Source organism: Brachionichthys hirsutus, chromosome 17, assembly GCF_040956055.1.
Source record: "Brachionichthys hirsutus isolate HB-005 chromosome 17, CSIRO-AGI_Bhir_v1, whole genome shotgun sequence".
Lineage (NCBI taxonomy): Eukaryota > Metazoa > Chordata > Actinopteri > Lophiiformes > Brachionichthyidae > Brachionichthys > Brachionichthys hirsutus.
In genome coordinates, this window is record NC_090913.1 from 1,054,989 (window position 1) to 1,073,552 (window position 18,564).

The 18,564-nt window shown below is 48.8% G+C and overlaps 1 protein-coding gene across 1 annotated transcript in view; it reads right to left on the reverse strand.

Annotated features, from left to right (window-relative positions):
* Positions 1-4,252: 4,252 nt before the first annotated feature.
* LOC137906639 (protocadherin-10-like) overlaps positions 4,253-18,564 on the reverse strand; it is a 74,445-nt gene continuing 60,133 nt past the window's right edge. The window contains exon 4 of the mRNA XM_068750926.1: positions 4,253-4,416. Coding sequence (XP_068607027.1) covers positions 4,253-4,416 — 164 coding nt within the window. The remainder of the gene's footprint in view (positions 4,417-18,564) is intronic.

An 18,564-nucleotide genomic window follows, 5' to 3' on the forward strand; every position in this document is an offset into this window, starting at 1 on the left:
TGGTTCTATTGCTGTGTGGTTCAAGCGCTGTGTGGTTCTAGCACTGTGTGGTTCTATTGCTGTGTGGTTCTAGCGCTGCGTGGTTCTAGCGCTGTGTGGTTCTAGCGCTGTGTGGTTCTAGCTGTGTGGTTCAAGCACTGTGTGGTTCTAGCACTGTGTGGTTCCTGCGCTGTGTGGTTCTAGTGCTGTGTGGTTCGAGCGCTGTGTGGTTCTCGCGCTGTGTGGTTCCGGCGCTGTGTGGTTCTAGCGCTGTGTGGTTCCAGCGCTGTGTGGTTCTAGCGCTGTGTGGTTCTAGCGCTGTGTGGTTCCTGCGCTGTGTGGTTCTAGGGCTGTGTGGTTCTAGCTGTGTGGTTCTAGCGCTGTGTGGTTCCTGCGCTGTGTGGTTCTAGTGCTGTGTGGTTCTAGTGCTGTGTGGTTCTAGAGCTGTGTGGTTCTAGCGCTGTGTGGTTCTAGCGCTGTGTGGTTCTAGCGCTGTGTGGTTCTCGTGCTGTGTGGTTCTAGCGACGAACACTCACCTGCTCCAGCCTCATCTCTGAAGATGAAGATGAAATATATTGCGTCGCTGAGACAGTCTGACCTGATAAGAGCCTCAGCCAAGCAGAAAAGCATCGTCCACATTCTCATGATGCAGACGGAAAGGCATTTACAAGATCCATCGCCCCGAGATAATGTCTCCCTTTGGTGTGTGTGTGTCTGTTCTGGTTGTTTCCGTGTAAAGTTCTAATCAGTGGAAGTACTAATAGTGTACAACAGTAAAGAACCATCTTCAGCATGTGGCCGGTGTGTTTTTCATGAATGCTACATTTGATCTTCCTTTGCTTTTAATGTCCATCGTGTCTTTTTGTCGTTAACACAAGCCGCTTGTGCGTTGGGTTGAGGCTGTGATGCTCCCGGATACGACTTTCCCCTCTCACTCATTTCTGTTGCATTCTTATTATTATTATTTTCTTGAACAATGTGTCAAAGAACGGAACATTAATTTTACCTGCAGTCAAAGGGTCTCGTGATACTTGCTGGTTTCTGATGAGGCTCAGCAGGGCCTGCTCAAAGCGGTGCCTCTCATCGCTGCTCAGGTGTCGGCGCTCTACCCAGCATGCTCCTCTGTTTGTTCCCACCTATCTACCTGGAAGGCAGACTTCTGGTTACAGACATCGCTCTCCCGCTGGACCACGCCCACTCCGACAGACTGTGAAGAGCAGTGATGAAGACTCCGGTGGACGTTCTAGTCGTTAGCGCTGATGTTTGATGTCAGGCGTGAGGACGTGTCTCAAATGATTGTCTTTGTTCCTCGCATCTACAGGCACAAACATGATGGACGTTTTGACGAGCTATTGATCAGACATCCCACCATCACAGCAGCTCAGAAAGACAATCTGAAGGGACATTTAGGGAAACATTAATTACGATACAATAGTTATGTTATCTACAACAAACATCCTAACGTGCAAACATGACAAACAGCAGCCATGCTTCCGGGGAGCAGCTTTCTGGGGTCTAACTGCAGACGGAACCAAAGACCCGCTCCTTCACCCGGGGGGGTCCGAGTCTGTCACTGAAGGAGCTACTTAAGCCCCCCCCCCCCCCCCCACAGTGTGATGTGAATGCAGGTTTGCAATGAAGGTATAGTTTGAATTTTGACATTCATTGTCAATGGCTGTCAGAATGGTTCAGCTCACCGCTAGGCCCCCTGGGGGTTTAACAGGGGTGTCCATTAAATTAACTTGGTGCCACGTGGACAGAGGAAGTTGCCGTGCGTGCCTCCAGGGTTCCAGGGATTCCTCTTTCCTCTTTCCTCCGACTCAAAGATGTATGATGAAACGGCGTCCCCGTCCCCGGCTTCGCTGCGTCTCCCAGAGACGCTCCTGATGATGCAAACATTCACACATGTAGGCGAGCTAAATTTAGCTCCAGAATGAGGAGCTGACCTCCTGTCCTGAAAGAGGCAGGTGCGAGAACACCTGAGGCACACGTCTACCTGAGATATGCTGAGGCAAGACAATGTCTGACAGCCGCGGATAAGGGCTGCGGCTGTGATGTGTGGCACGACTGAAAAGGTGAATGCAAAGCCATCAGGTGTGGTTTGACAAATTCAAAGTACCCTCTCTCTGTAATTTGATTACCTGGTGAATCCTCTCTGTGAAAGATTCTCTCTCTCTCTTTCTCTTTGTCGGTCATGCGAAATAGAGAGAATGTGCAGTTTAAGTCACAATCATTTAGAGCGAGGACACCGGGAACGAGAGCTGAGAAGATCTCCACACGGCAACGTATTCATGGGCTAAAGCTAAACCACGATGCTAGCCAGTATAAGCTCAGTCCAATATTTCTGCAAGTCAAGGGTGATCGAAGGCCTGATGGTGTTGAGGCGCCTTCAAATAAATGCAACTTGGACCCACATCTAGAACCATCCCCCTAAATTAGAAATCTATACTTCATGTCTTGGTGAAGAACCCTTGTTTCGGAGCGGGCGGCTGATGTAGGGAGGCATGATTGGCACTCAGCCGGCCTGGAGAGGAGCCCCTGCTCTTTACGCCGCTCTGCTAACTGGTGGAAAACACAGGATGATGGAAGGAGGGAAGGATGACCTTTAAATAATCATCTCAAGGCTGGATTTCCCCATGCAGGGGGGGGGGGGGGGGGTAGGTTTTCTTCTCTGAGGGGATTTGAGCCCAAAACAAAGTGGCGACACGTCCGTGAGTTTAGCCCGCTGCATCTCTGACGTAAACGTGTTCTGGATGGTGCATGCAAGCCGATATTCCATGAAGTACTCCTGCAGACGAAACCAACAGCGCATCCAAGGATAGACGGACAACTACAAGTACACAAGATGTCTGGGATTACTAATACACACAAACACACGTGTGTGTAAACATCATGTATCCTCGTCCCTGCCTGGAGCTGTCCCGCCATCATTCCCACTGTTTGTTAACATCCCAGCTGCAGGACGCTTCCCGGACAGCAAGGCTTCGGTTGATGAACATCAGCGGAGACCTCTGGATACTCCGCTTTACTCATTTGTACTTTTGACGCAAGACAGAAGGAATAGAGCTAGCTGCTTGGAAAATGGCTGATCCTGCAAGTTTTCAAATTACATCCCGAACGTGCCTCTAAATCAATCTGCATTTCCACATTAAATCTTTAATTCTGTGTATTTAGTCGTAACTATTTAATGTTAAATATCAAAAAAGGGTAACGGGGTTAACATTCAGTGCCAATAGGAATCAGAAACACTGGATTTTATTCATCTCTGGCCAGGTTGATCAGAATGGATCCTAATCCTGATGTTGTTACGCGACGCAGCAGAGCGACAAACAGGCGTGAAGCCAGACGGCGTCATAGCGAGGCTCATCATGCAGCGACAACGAAGCTGGTTCAAAGACGCTTATTTCATCAAGATTTCACAGCTGGAACATCGAAACACAGCAAACATTAACACGTCTGATTGTCGTCATGCATCTGATCAGATCCTGCAGAGCCGATGGATTAATTGGGTTGATCTGCCCCGGAACCGTCTGTGATCTTTTGATTGGCCCGATGACATTTACCTGCTTCTCCACACGCATTAAGTGAGGATCAGGGCTCTGGATCGGACCGCAGGCTAATGGTGAGCCGTGTGTCATATGTCAGCACGCGTGTGTTCTTCACTTCACTGGCGTGACCGCTGTGTAATTAGGCATCGCTACATTCGCCTGCTAGACTAAAATGCATCTGGTTTGTGTGTGAGACGGCGATCTGGGGGCCATGTTATGGGCTGGGGGGGAGGGGGGGAGGGGTCCCATCAAGGTCGCCTGATGCATGAGAGCGTCACATGTCAGAAATACGCTTCAAAATGGCACTTTTATAATCAAATAAGAAATGATGGATGAAAACGTGATGTCATTAAACAGGAAGTTGATTGGAAGAAAACGGTCAATGAAAGAATTAATCAGCAGACGTATCTCACTGAACTGTTCGGATTGTTTCCACTTCACGCCCCCGTGTCCTTTAAAAGTTGGTTCATTTAGGTCTAATTTCAGTCGAACAGTAATTACTGTTATCTCATTTCTGACGAGGAAGAACTGAGAAATAATCACACTGTGCACCAACCCCCCTCTTCAATATTAATTCCCTCACATTTTAATATAACCTGTCTCTCCGCCCTGGACTTGGAGGTCGGGGAATTGGTCTACTGTCGAAGAGCCAATGGGATGCATTTGATACTGTCAGGAACAATTTAGTGCTGGTGCAGGGTGCGCCAGATGAGTGTCAGCCTGATTTAGGCTTCCTTTGTTGGGGCAGCAGCCATCAGCTCCACTCCTCCTAACTGGCTGTGACTGGAGCTGGCTGGCGAAAGCCCCGGGATCACCGTCACGCCAAAATCACACACGCACACATATGTCCAAGTCCTGAACGTCTTATTACAGCCGAACACGTCCAGTCCTGGCACGGGAAGCACAGAGGCAGAATACAAACGCATAGGTGCATGCCCACACGTGTGTGTGTGTGTGTGTGTGTGTGTGTGTGTGTGTGTGTGCAGGCCTGTCTCAACCCATCAGGGATGCAGGGCCTTTCCTGGGACCGGAAGAGAACGGAGCGCAGGAAGAGGCTCTGAACGTCGGGTCAATGTGCTGTTCTGTGGAGAAGCAGGGAATTTAAGAAGTAATTCAACACGCCACGCTGGGAAGACGCCGGCGGAGACACACATTTACACAGGTGTGAGTGTGTGGGATTCAATGTGGATCACACCTAAATTATTGTATGCAAGAATACATGTTCACGTTTCCCTCCTCCCGTTCTAAAACGGCCTGACCCACAGTCCACCTGATAAATAGTTTTATGCATGACTGAATTTCCACATTGAATAATAGACTAGCAGCAGGTAGTTCCACACGGTGATGCATGGCCCCCGCTTCCTCCATTATTGCCCCCTAATCGACCCTCATACTCAGCGTCTCTGTGCGTGAGCGTGGAGGTGAGAATCCTGGCAGACATCATTTCATGGATTTCATTAGAGAGGTGAAAATGTAATTCAGCTATTGTTGTTAATCCAAATTTAATATGATCAAACCTATTAGGAGCACGCCGTCAGAGCGGGGCTTTCTCGTTTCTTATTGTTCTCTCTAAGAAAAGCTTGTTTGCCCTCCTCTTTCCCACTCCATCATATCTCTCTTGTCCTCCTCCCTTTCTCATATGGAAGACGCTTTCATCTTCGGCTGGCTTTGTAAACAGTGATCAGAGCAAAGACTTCAATAATGCTGATATTCGCTTTGAAGAGCGCGGCGGCGTGAATTCACACGTGTGGCGTCGCTGTTTGATGTAGTTATTCTGGTATTTCAATGCGGATCACAGACAGATTCCCTCCTTCCAGCTCCTACAGAAATGATTCATTAGAATAAAGGACAATGATAAGTGTTGTTTTTAAGGTGCGACCGCACCAGAAGCTCATTCATCCATTTCCATGAGCTAAGAAGGCTAAGTGAGCTCTGAGGGGGGAATAGTGTAATTGATTTATATATATATAAAATCAAAGTCAAAGGAGGAAGCAAATATTGTTGTGAGAGCTTTTGGCGCCTCAGTCCATTTTTTCAAACTTCTCTCCAAACTCCGAGGAACCGCTGAGGTAGCGGTCATGCATTGTGGCTGCTACCTCAGCACGTCAGGCTTGTGGCAGGACATGTGTGAAGGCCTTCAGGGTTTTCATTTCAGCTCCAGACACGGTAATAGAGCTTCTACACGGAGCAGGAAAAGCAGCCGCACACAGAGCACCGAGAAGAAGCGCTGCAGACGGCCGTTGTTCCACTTCCTGTACAAAATAACCAGCAAGACGTCGAAGATCCAGGATCCATCGGCTTTGTTTCCAGTGTTAAAACAATTACCTGGCTGTGAGGGCCTGAGCATATTTATTACTGAGTCAGCTTCTCCTTCCCGAGAGAGAGAGCGCAGGTCCTCCTGATGTTGGCAATGTCGCACAACCAGTCTGGTTACGATCTGCAGCCTCGTGCTAAAAAGTCACTGCACTGTTAAAGGAGATGAAGAACTAACCCAACTCTTCCCTTACCGTGGAAACATGCAGTAACACGCCTGTCACCTAGCAACACTGATGAGATGACGCGGCGTCTTCGTTAAAGGCTGAGCTGGCTGGACAGTCAGCCACTAAACTCCGTCAACGACCACAGGATGGCGTGTCAGAGGACCACGGCAACTTGAGCTCTGCACGTCTGTCTGGCTTTGATTATAGATTGGTTTGTTTCAGCGGTGAGAAATGGCCGACAAGGTTTGACTATTTTCATCAGCTGTTCCTTCTCGTTTAGAAAGTGAATGATGTGAAATCCATTTAGGTCTGTCAAAACAGCGGCGTTTGATTTTGAGTTCCAACAGAAGCTTGGGCTGTGATTTCCAAACAGACGAACCTGATTGGAAGCCGACGGCGCGGCCGGCGCGACGCTGCATCGGGATGCATGCGTGTCAGATGATTGCAGCTTTCCTCTATTGTTCCTTTATTGCTAATAAACTGCTCTCCCTTATTTCCTTCTCCATTAATCATCTGCCTCCAAGTTTGGGTTTTCAAGTCACAATTTTGTGATAGAAAAGGGATTTCTATGCTTTTACAGTTATCACAGAAAGACGCTGCACCTTATTAAGTCCCCATGGGGACCCGAATTCTTCAAGCAGGTTTAAATTAGCTCTTTCTTCCTCTGTTTGATATAAATCCAATGATTAAATTGGGAGTTGCGGGGGGCTTACATTAGTATCTAAGAAGATCATTAAAGTAGAACTTTTATTTCACCGCAGACTAAATCATTCTTATATTTCTGAATCAAACTTCAGGGAAGATTATTGTGGTCTGTTTCGATCAGACAGTGAGTGAAAGACAAATTGAAGCTTGATGTCCCGGAGTTAAGACAGGTTTGACCTCCAGCAGACCGTCTTGTCTGCTCGTCCTCAAAGCGGCGGCCCAGAAATCTGATTCCATGACGTCGACGGCTGAAGAGAAGTCCAGACAAAATGATAAGAGGTGGAGATGTTCTGATATTCATCCATCAGTTCCGGGTCAAAGCTTCAGCTCAACCTGCGCAGGTCTTCCTAGCGTTAGCATCCATACCCAGTTCATTCCCATGACTTACAGACCCTGGCTATAAAACTGGTGCAAATCACTTCCAAGTGTTCAGCCAACAAATGGAACGCACACAGACATGATCTGAGCTTCAGTAAAAGACGTTCAATTTGTGCACCATCCTCAAAAACCTAAAAATAGAGAAATGCATTAAATAGAGAGATAGAAACATGGAGGTCCTGCCAAGTCTGTCAGGCAGCACAGGCGAGCTAATTATCTCACGAGTGCTCGTTGACAATCACAGGGCCTCTCTCAGGCTGTTTGAGGCCGGGGGGCTCACCACAGTGGTCCCTGGAGCCAAACCAGTCCAACCACAGCCTGCAGCCGTTTGGCAAATGCGTCAGCACTGAGCGCATTTCAGCTTCATTTATCTGACTCTTCAAGTATTGGTGAAGAACTGAAGACGTTAGCAACAGAAATGCATCATGGGAACACGATCAATACGACAAATGTGGATGAATGCACGAACAAGGGGTGCGGTTCGGTCGTCACTCCTCTGCAGCGCGTCTGGCCGTCAAACGTCGCAGTTTATATTGTTTATTTGTCACATAAATACATAAACAAAGGAAAACAATCAAAAACAACACTGGGGAGATGAACTGACCAATGAACTTCATTACAGTGTGATGAGAGTTGGGCGCTCGTTTAAGGTCGCGGGACAGACGTGGAGTCCTTGTTAAGTCTGACCGACCTTATATGGGCGGTTTCCTCGTCACATAATTCACTGTTTCCTCCGTTGGTTGGTTTCATTTGATCCCAGCAACTCAACTCAAGTCCTTTAAGATCGACAGCGATCCCTCGTTCATCACGGCTACCAGGATGAACTGCAGGTAGCCTCCGGCTTCAGGCCGGTGGGATGAGCGGGACCCCCCCCCCCCCCCCAGTCCACGGCATGAGACCTGGGGTAGAGGAACAGAAGCCCCTCCCAATCGAGGGGTGGGGCACTGCTAGCATGTATAAACAAACTACTAGTCATCCAGCTAAGCATAATTGACCTATCCCCCCCCCCCCTCCCCCCAACACACACACACACACACGCACACACACAGTGACTGAAATTTGAATCATGAATCCGATCTTCTACTTTAACAACGGATTTATGCAACTACCCCGTCACATCCCTGTCCCAGATTGGGTTGATGTTGGAGGGGGGGGATTTAGGTAATACCTACCAGGTCCCCATCTGGATGTAAATACGCCTGTTCTTTTAAACGAGCAGCTTTATAAGCACAAAGAAGCCATCGCCGTCCTCACTCCTCCACCACCCTTGGGCATTTATTTTGCATTTATTTTGTAATATTTCTCTCTCCCCCTGTCTCTTCATCCCTCTTACCACCCCCGCTTGCTTCCCTGCATGCGTTCCATTTTCATTCCGGCTCTAAATGGCATTTCTTCTATAGAAATTAGATATCAGGCCGGCTGTCCCTTATTATCTGAACCCAGAAGTGAGGACTCCAATGGCGACCTACATAACACTCCCCCCTTCTTCTCTCTTCATCTCTAACCTCTTCTCATTATCCCTTTATCTCCATCCTTACCTCTCACCCGCCTCATCCTCACCTCAGAGGCCTGGCCCCCTATCTATGCTGCACCTTTCGCATGCATTAAATCAAATGGGACACATGAAACGTGGCGCTTGTAGCTGACAATGGCTTTTCTGATTGCCTGCCGTGTTCAGCTGGGTTATGCCGCACAGCTCTATAAAACGCCGTCTGTATCACCTCATTTCATTGGGCCTGAGTACGATGTGCGGGAGTGTGTTGAGAGGGGAGGAAGGTTTGAAGCAGCTCTGATAGTAGAAAGCAGAGCCAGAGCAAAATGATAGAGAGAGGGGAGAAATAAATACAACAGCAAAAAAAAGCATCTGCAGGAGGGAAAGAGCCGGAGGGGCGAGAGAAGACAGGTGAGAAATGAGGGTGGTTGCAGGATGAGATGAGATAAATGAATGAATAAGGACAGAGGGATGGCTGTAACGGAGAAGGATGGGTGTAAGTAGGAGGGATGGCCAGGAGAAGCGAAGAGGAGGTGAAGAGAGGGTGAGAAAATGATATTGGTGAGCGAGTGACAGACAGCGGAAGGAGAGAGAGAGACGAAAGCCCTGACACTGAATAAATAAGAAGAAGCTGCAGATCCAGAAAGGCAGGGGGGGGGGGGGCTCCCCTCCATGGGTACCGTGAGCATATTGGGCTGATTAAATCCTAAATGGCCGGCCGGCCTCTCTGAGGCGCTACGAGACGGGCCGGAGCCAACGAGGGTGTTTGTTCGGCTAATTGGAAACCGTTCCCGTGTTTTCCACCGTTCGGGGAGCGACTGAGGAAAAGAAGGTGCAACGATGGATAGATAGCCTGAGTGCGGATGGGGCGGCGGGCAGGAGGGCAGGGTGTGAGAGGGGCACCTTGGGGGTATTTACCTTTGAGAAAGAATATGAACAATCAATGAGAACATAATGAGCTTCATTTACAAAGTTGTCAGACACGAGCAGCGCTGCCGTCTCGCACGCAGCCTCCATTGTGTGAAACACAAGCTAGTTACACGGCACGCCAGTCGGGCACCACGTGTGTTGCTACGGTTACGCAACACAACAACACAGGTGTGAGTTACTGCCGTAGCCTCTTCACGGATCACACAGCCGTGAGTTCTGTTTCCCGGGGATTCCTTGAAGCCCTCCTCTTCCTCCCCGCCCTGCAGGACATCTTGTGTCCTTGTGGCGTCCTCATTCCTTACATGTTCCAGACCCCCCCCCCCCCCCCCCACTCTCTTCCCCTTCCATCCTCCCTACGGCAGCATTAGCTGAGCAAAGACCGGGAGGTGAGAAGAGGTGTAAAAAGCCTCGCTCGTGTTCCCACACGGCTTCATGCTGACGCCGTGGCGCACACACACCTTCAAGGTCACGTGACCTTCACACACAGGCGATGTCATGAAACATCCGTCCATTTCCTTTAGACGAGACCATTATCTCGTCTGCAGCTGCTTTATCCGCCTTGCGGGTCACAGGTGTTTGGGTGAGAGGCAGGGTACACCCCGGATGAGTCGCCAGCACATCACACAGAGACAGACAACCATTCACGCACACACTCACACACGATGGACAATTTGGAGTGATCAATTCATCGAAGCTGCATGTTTGTGAAGGAAACCGGAGACAACCCACGCAGACACGGGGAGAACATACAAACTCCTCACAGAACGGTTTGGAACGCAGAACCCTCCTGATGTGAGGCGACAGCGCTAACCTCTGCGCCACCGTGCTGCGCTCTCATCCATGGCCCGGATCATTTTTGGACGTTTGGAGTTTACGTCCACTTCCTGGTTCATTGGATGTTTGAAGAAGTTGGTCATGTGACTACTTCCTGGCTGGGGGGCGTGGCTAGCCAGCTTCCAAACTGTTCATATATATGTATTTTTGTACTTTTTGGAGGGGGTGGGGTATCCTTAGGTTTCCACCACATATTTATATTTTATTCTCAGCATCCGACGCGTTAATCATGGCGATCCATTTAAATGTTTCCTCCCTGTGGACTTGTGACAAATACCCCCTCCCTGGCTCATGTGGGTGTCCCATTAGAAATAAACTGAAGTGCTTTTGGCTGCTGTGTCTCCTTTCCCCCGGTGCCTTTTTAAGTGCTGACGGGTTATTTTTTACCTCGCTGCGTGTCAAGCCTTAGATGGATAGGTACCGTATGACTGGCTGTCTGGAGACGTGGGGGCAGATCCCACAGCGATTTCTCTCAGAGAATGTCGGGAGCGAGTGTGTGGGTGTGTGTGTGTTTAATTCTTATCTGGATTTTAAGACGATCAAGGACACACACACACTCTACATGCCATCCACAGATGTCTCAAGAGATGCTCAACAATGTTTGTCAAAGATGTGTAAAGTTACAAGTTTTATAACTCAGCTCATGTCATTACGTAGAGAAGATCAAACGTTTCAAAGGAATCCATGATTCTCCTGCAGCATTGTTTCCTCTCGTTGTTCCTTTACTTCCTGCTTCCATCCTAAAGATGGATCTTCCTCTCCTCCAGATTGCTGTGCTCTCCACTTCCTCTACGTCTCGTGTGCCGCCTGCCAGTGGCTGAAACAAAATACGTTCCAGCAACACATACGGATTTATAATCCCCAATTAGACACAACAACTGTTTAGTGAGCAGCTGAGCCAAACACACCTGACACAAACACAGCGACAAATGGAACGCACACACTTCCGATGTACGTGCTTGTGTGAACATATGGCCCAGCCTGCACGCTCTGCTTGAGCGGGTTAGCTGCGTCACCAGATGCCTACCGGATAATCTAGCTGCCATAATGTGATGTTATGCCAGCCAACATGTGTGTGTTAATTTATGTGTGTGTTTAGATAAACTCGCCTGCCAAGACGGGCTGCAGACGTTGTCAATTTGTTAGAAATCCAAGCGCCATTCGGGTGGAGCTGCTCTACACCTTGCCACCATCAGGAAGTCGGCCGTGCATTCCCTGCTTCCTCCTTTCCACTTCCTGCCCCCCAGCACTACATTTCCTGCCTGATGCTCCGTCCATCAGCAGGTGACTGTCTCTTGTTCGTCATGTTGATCCCCGTTACTTTGGTAAATGTTTGAGAGTTTAAAAGCCTGCTTTGAATGATTTCCATTATTGCTACTTAAAATGCATTGTGCACACACACCTGTGCACACACACACACACCTGTGCATAACTATCTGCTCTTTCCCAGCTCTCTCAGTCACTCTGCAGCCCACAGCCAGGATCCTCATCTAAACCCCTCCAATGCTACGTTTTTATTTTATGTTCTCCTTGACTTCCACTGTTTCCTTCTCACTATGTGAAAGCCCAGCGTACCATTGTGAGGTTAATATGAGTGTGCGAGTAATTGGACAGTCACTAAATTATTCCGAACGGAGTTGTTTGTCGAGCAGCTCTCCAGAGAGATGAGCGGTAAATGTGTTGCTGCATGTCACCATGAGACAGCAGAACCAACGAGAAGACAGATATCAGTGGCGTTCTGAATGTCAGTACTAGAATCATTGGACCGGCTCGCTGGACCGGGATCACTGGACCGGCTCACTGGACTGGATCACTGGACCGGCTCCCTGTTGCTTCTGTTCATCTTCATCACCATCATGATTTCCATCTCTGCCAGAGAAACGTGTGAACGTTCAACAAACAGGATCCGAAGCACTCGAGGGGCTAAAACAATAAAGTGAGGCATCATCAGCAGAGAAACAGATAAACAGACAAACGGGCTTCTCTGCAGGGAGGCATTAACAGTACAGGTGTCAGGAACAAGCTCCGCCTTCCTCACAGGAACTGTTACCTGTTTTATATTAAAACGACAACGACTGATGCTAGCTATGTTTGTCAGAATTTGCAGTATAGGATAAAGATAAGAGTTTCTGTTCATAAAATATTCAATCAAAACGTGCGTCCGTCCGTCTGGTGAGGAACTGCGCCTCCTTCAGGCTGGGACGCCTCCTTCTCCGCTACTGCTAGCATGCTTCAGCTAAATGCACTGAGACCAGAGTGACGGCTATCGTTTCATTTATTTCACTCAAACAAGGGACTCAGAGTCCACATCACACATTGATGATATCCTAAAGGATGAATACACAGAATGAAAAGGCGAGATCAATAGATTGATGAATGCCAGCAGAGCAGAATCGTCTGAAGAGGATTCATTTCCTGACGAAGCCAATAGTTTTCTGCCTGATTCTTAATTCCATTTAATCTTTCTCACCGTTATCAGAAATAATAACAGGATAGACTCCGAGGTCGTGGATGAGATCCAGTAAGAACCGGGTCCAGGTTCTGTTTGCTTCTTCATTGTAGCACCGTGGAACCTCGGTTCTCTCTTCTATTTATCTTTTCCTCAGCCTTTCATTTTCTAAGCATTTTCATGAAACTATGTCTTGAACTACGAGTTAATTTCCCAAGGTGTAATGAAACAGGAATTATCCTTTTGATCCACCCAGGAGAATAACGGCGTGATTGGATCCCTACCGGCTGGTTGATTGCACCTGTAGGCGAGATGCAGATTGGAATGATGTCGCTATAGTCACTGGGCTGTAATAAAAAACAGTCAGTCAAACCCTTTCAGACAGTCGCCGTTGTTTTGCAATTACAGGCCAGACGGCGCAGACGTTTGAGGTTGATGGGGAGTCAGGCCAATGAAGGGAAAGAAGGAACGGCACTTTCTGCAGCCAGGAACAAAACGTCAAGTGGTTTTAAGCCAAAGACGGCAATTTAGCTGAAGTTGTTCACGTCGCATCCAAAATGCACATGAAACATGTTTGGGAAGGCAAAGAAGCGACTGCTTCACTTTGGCTGCTTCCTGCAGAGGCGGGATTCACGCAGCACAGAATCTAAATGACTTGAGAAATTGATCTCTGCATGTTTTTCCTATCCTCAGTTTTGACTTGCAGGGCTTGCCAAAGGGACCTTGAGCACAGATGCATCCAAGGATCAATAGTGAGAAAGAAAGGAGACAATCATGGCGTCCCCACAGCTGGAGCTGGTGGTGCCCCTAACCTGCACTGATGTACCCTGAGCCGGGCGCCCCCAAGATGCTCCAGAGAATCTACTGCACTGATGTACCCTGGGCCGGGCGCCCCCAAGATGCTCCAGAGAATCTACTGCACTGGCCTAAGATGCCTTTGTAGAAAACAAAAAGCACAGATCGTCCTCCAAAACCTCTCAGAGCGAGAAAAGAAAAGTTCCTGTCAGCCAACCTCGCCTGCATACAAAAAGGGGTTAAAAAAGGCAGAGCTGCTCTCCACGCACGCACGCACACACACACACACACACACACATGATACAGACAGGCAGTCTGACAGAAAAGGTTGGAGAGAATGGATGCAGGCAGGTTCACTTATTCTGATGTCAGCGGCGGTGTGAACGCTCTCGGTGTCTCTCCTCTCTCCACCAGACCTTACATGGCAGTTCTCCTCTCCAGGGTGTTCTGAGAAGACAGGAGGGATGGTGGGAAGAGGGGAGCAGAGGGATGAAGAGGAGGGAGTGTCAGGTACAAGGGGATTCTTCCAATACCCTTGACATGAGGGAAATGCTGGAAAAAGAGTCAACCCAAGCCGGGGGATCAGAAAACAGGAAGGCAGGATGGGAATGTGTGACAGCCTGAAAGAGCTTCTTTACTTCTTTAGACCGGGCGTGTGTTTGTAGGCAGAAAATCAAGGCTGTGTGTGTGTGTGTAGGTGTGTGTGTGTGGGTGTGTGGGTGTGGGTGTGCGTGTGCGTGTGTGTGACCAAACACAGTATGAGTCCCAGACCAGGGCTTTTCTTCTGGCTAGCAGATGTTTTGCTCTCACCTTGCCATACCTCATAAAGCATGATGACTTGGGACCCTGGGGCCAGTCAGCCACACAAGCACACACAAGCACACGCACACACACACACACACACACACACACAGAAATATGCGTTTCCCTTTTAAGCTCCACCATGAACAGCAAAGACAAACACACACACAAGTGCAGGCGTATAGATTGATGTCTGCACACTGACAGCCAGACAGAAAGGGTCAAAGGTCAATGTCAGAGTCTGAAGGCCACAGACTAGGCAGGAGGCCAACGCTCAGCAGTCATCACGCAGGCTGGATGATTCGCTGTTTCCTCCTGCTGCCGAGTGACTCCTCCTTCTCAGCTCCTCTCCCCGAGGATGGGCCTCAAACGGGGGCATTTACAGGATGGGGAGATCCTGTGATGGTGAAGGGTTAATGGGTTCTGACCTCTGCAGGAGGATGGGTGCAATGAAAGCATCCTTCCGTCCATCCGTTCATCCATCCATCCATCCATCCATCCATCCATCCATCCATCCAGCATGTAAGAAGGTAATACCAGACAATGAATCTCAAGGATTGCAGGGGTTTTGCAGGGGTTCTGCAGTGGTTCTGCAGGGCTTCTGCAGAGGTTCTGCAGAGGTTCTGCAGGGGTTCTGCAGGGCTTCTGCAGAGGTTCTGCAGAGGTTCTGCAGGGGTTCTGCAGGGGTTCTGCAGCATATTCCACACAGGTCCATCCTGGAGCCTGGTTTGTCCCGGACAAGTCACCAGCTCATCCCTGGGCTGACATGGACAGATCAACCATTGACACTCATGTCCTCACCCGTCCACCTACTGCATGTTTAGGAGATGGAATGAAGGTGGAGAACCCAGAGGGAACCGCCTCAAACACGAGCAGAACATGCAGATTCCACACCGAACAGCCCCAGGTCCAGCCTGCTGCCCGATTTATAATCTTTGAAATAGGAAAGCTGGAAAACAATGGAAGCTGCATAAAGATCTCAACCCCTGTTGCAGCCGGCATGAGTGGGACCCGGGGGGGGGGGGGGGGGGGGGGGGGGGGTAGGGTTCATTTCCTGAATTTAAAGTCATATCTGTAAAGGTTAGGATTAGTGAGAGTCATTTAGGAGGCTGAGTTTATTTTACTCACATTAAACCTGATTCAGTTTTAATGAATGTTTCACCTTCATCACACATCTGAGTACCAAAACGATGATGAGAAGAGACAGAGAGAACACAGGGAGATTATGGGAGCACACACACACACACACACACACACACACACACACACACCACAGGCCAGTCAACAATCCAAATGCTGAGATTCTCATTAGAACCCCAGAGAGAAAATCCCTTTTAATCACGGGGGGGGGGGGGGGGGGGGGGCATTACTCAGTGGTAATCCAGGGTGGATTACACGGAGCTGCAGTACCGCAGGCAGCCGCGGGGGGGCAGGACACAGCAGGCTCCAAAAGAGCAGCATGAAGCAAGCGTTCTCTCTCTCTCTCTCGCTTTGTCTCTCTCTCTATTTGTGTCTGTCTATCTCTCTCTGGCTCTCTCTCTCTCTCTCTCTCTCTCTCTGTGTCTATCTCTCTCTCTCTGTGTCTGTCTATCTCTCTCTCTCTCTCTCTGAGTAAAGGTTCATGGATTAAAGCTTTGATGAAGCTTCACTATCTTGTGAAAATGGCGGTGACGATTGTCCATCATGTTGCAGGCGTGTCCTGGTAGCGTGTTGGGAGGAGCATCAGCATCATTGATCAGGGAGCATGGACCTTGTTCTCTCTTCCTCCCGTCTGTTGCCACCAGCACATTCTGAGACCAGGTTTTCCTTTCTGAATAATAACTATAAACGCACACATTGAGTTTGTCTTCATTTAATTCAGGCTGCTGATGCCCCTTATCCATTTAGGCTCGACTTGATCAATCATTTCAGCAGACAGCGTTCCTCGCAGGTTACAGGGATGGAACGGTTTGTTTTTGTGCCGTCTTTCTCAGCGCACCGGCTTTCATGTGTATTTGTGTTCCACAGGAACATGCACGCCGACACAGCCGCCTGCTTTTTCCAGGCACTGTAGTGCTTTCATCTTCCTTTGTGTCAATCAACTTTAGCCTGTGTGCTTTTTAAAGCATTTTAGATGGACATGCATACACACAATAACAAGGAGAAAGCTTTTATGTCTGCCCATCGGACGTAATCCAAACCTCAGAACCTTCTGAATGCTATCTGTCTGGCTGGTATAAATAGCCCCGGTTGAGAGGTGCTAGCCCTGCTAGCCGTGCTAGCCCTGCTAGCCGTGCTCTTTAGTCCAAACAGAGATAACAGTCAAATGATCAAAAACGTAGAGCGCCGCTCTGCGGGCGGATCCTTTGCTTGTTGGAGGTCAAAGAATGCATTCTATGCAGAGCTACATGTCACTGCCAATTAGGCTAAACTGGTTTACCACCCCCTAACGAGGGCATGCACACACACACACACACACACACACACTCATATATGCACAAAGGGCATGGCCATGCATTCATGTGCAGAAGCATATATGCCAGAAATACCTTTATACAACATGTGCAAAGAAGCAAATGCATGCACACGTGCACACAAACACGCAGGCACTTTTCATCACTCGCTGCATCAAAGTAGATCATACAGACATTAATTGAGAATGCAATCACGCTCTGAGCCCACGGTTCAAAGGAGCTGATAATAAGCTGTGATAGGTCCAGCTGATGGAAAAGCCAGACAGCCTTCTGGCATGAAGGCACAGTGTGTGTGTGTGTGTGTGTGTGTGTGTGCGTGTGTGCACCTGTGCTTATCTTTCATTGTGAAATAAATAGCGCCCTGTTTTGTTGCTTAGACTTCGGCTGTGGGGACGGTCATTGGAGCCTTTGGTTGTATTTCGGTCATTTTCTGATCCATGGAATGCAGCTCAATTCCACCTCTCCTCTGAAATAGCTCTTGTCTTTCACTGGTGGCTCACATTATTCCCTCAGAGAGGGAACTTCATCTTAGCACCTGAGCTTAGGCCAGGAGCGCCACACAAAGCTAAGGCGATGCCACAAGTCTTACCATGGTTCTATAAGTGTACAGTGTGTGTGTGTGTGTGTGTGTGTGTATCAGATTGCATCTGTGAGTACGAGCACTTTAGCCGCATGCTTGTCTTGAAGCCAGCTCTGTATTCCTGGCATTGCTGTGGTCGATAAGACAGTGGCATGCAATATTAATGCTGCCTTCCAGCCTGGTTGGTAAGAACCTCTGACAGCAGGACCGCTGTTAGAGCGGCGAGAACAAACAGCGAGACTGAAACATGGAGGAGAGGACAAAGCAAGGGATGAGAAAATAAACAGAGGAAAGGATGTACACACCGCCAGACGGATGGAAAAGTAGAGCGATGTAGCGGTGAAGGAAAGGGGCAGATGTCGGGAGGGAGGGGCAGCGAGCAGGAAAGAACATCCGACAGACGAGAGCTACAGGTAGAGCCAAATTGGAGACATGAAAGCAGCGGGAAGAAAATGAGCAAGGGATGAAAGACTGAATCAGAGGATGAGTGTGTGAAAGTGGAGGTGGGGAGTGAAATGAAAGAAAAGAAAAGCTGAGCGCAAGATGAGATAGAGAGGGGAGTGAGGTTAAAAGAGAGAGAGAGAGAGTCACTAGAAATGGTGAGAAAGTAAGAATGTGCTGGGCGAAGAGGGGGGGGGGGGGGGGTGAGCCGGCAGACGGAGAACATAATTACACATTGTAAGGTCATCTAATATCAATACAGAAATAAATACTTCTCAAATTTATGCTCAAGCAGCGCATGTCAAACGGCAGAGTTTTCCACTCCTCGGTGCGAGTGCACGTACTATTACTCACCCCGGCATCGCCTCTTCAGCCGTTGCCGGGTAACTTTGAGGCAATTAAAATCGAGGGGCGCCGATAGCCTGACAGAAATATACGGGTCTGGGGAAAATGCTCCGAGTTTACACGCCCCGTAATTGACAGCACAGGAACCCTGACCCAAATTTACAGTTTTTGTATTTCTCTTTTAATGTCAGGTTCTCTGAAGAAAGTTTTTAGAAGTCGGTTCTGCTTAAGTGGATTAGATTTCCCAAGGGAGCGTCTCTCATTTATTATATTACTTACTGTAGCCCTCTGCCGTTCTGGCCCACTCCCACAGTCTCGCTCTGCTGGTGCAGCCAGTGGAGGAAATGATTCAAG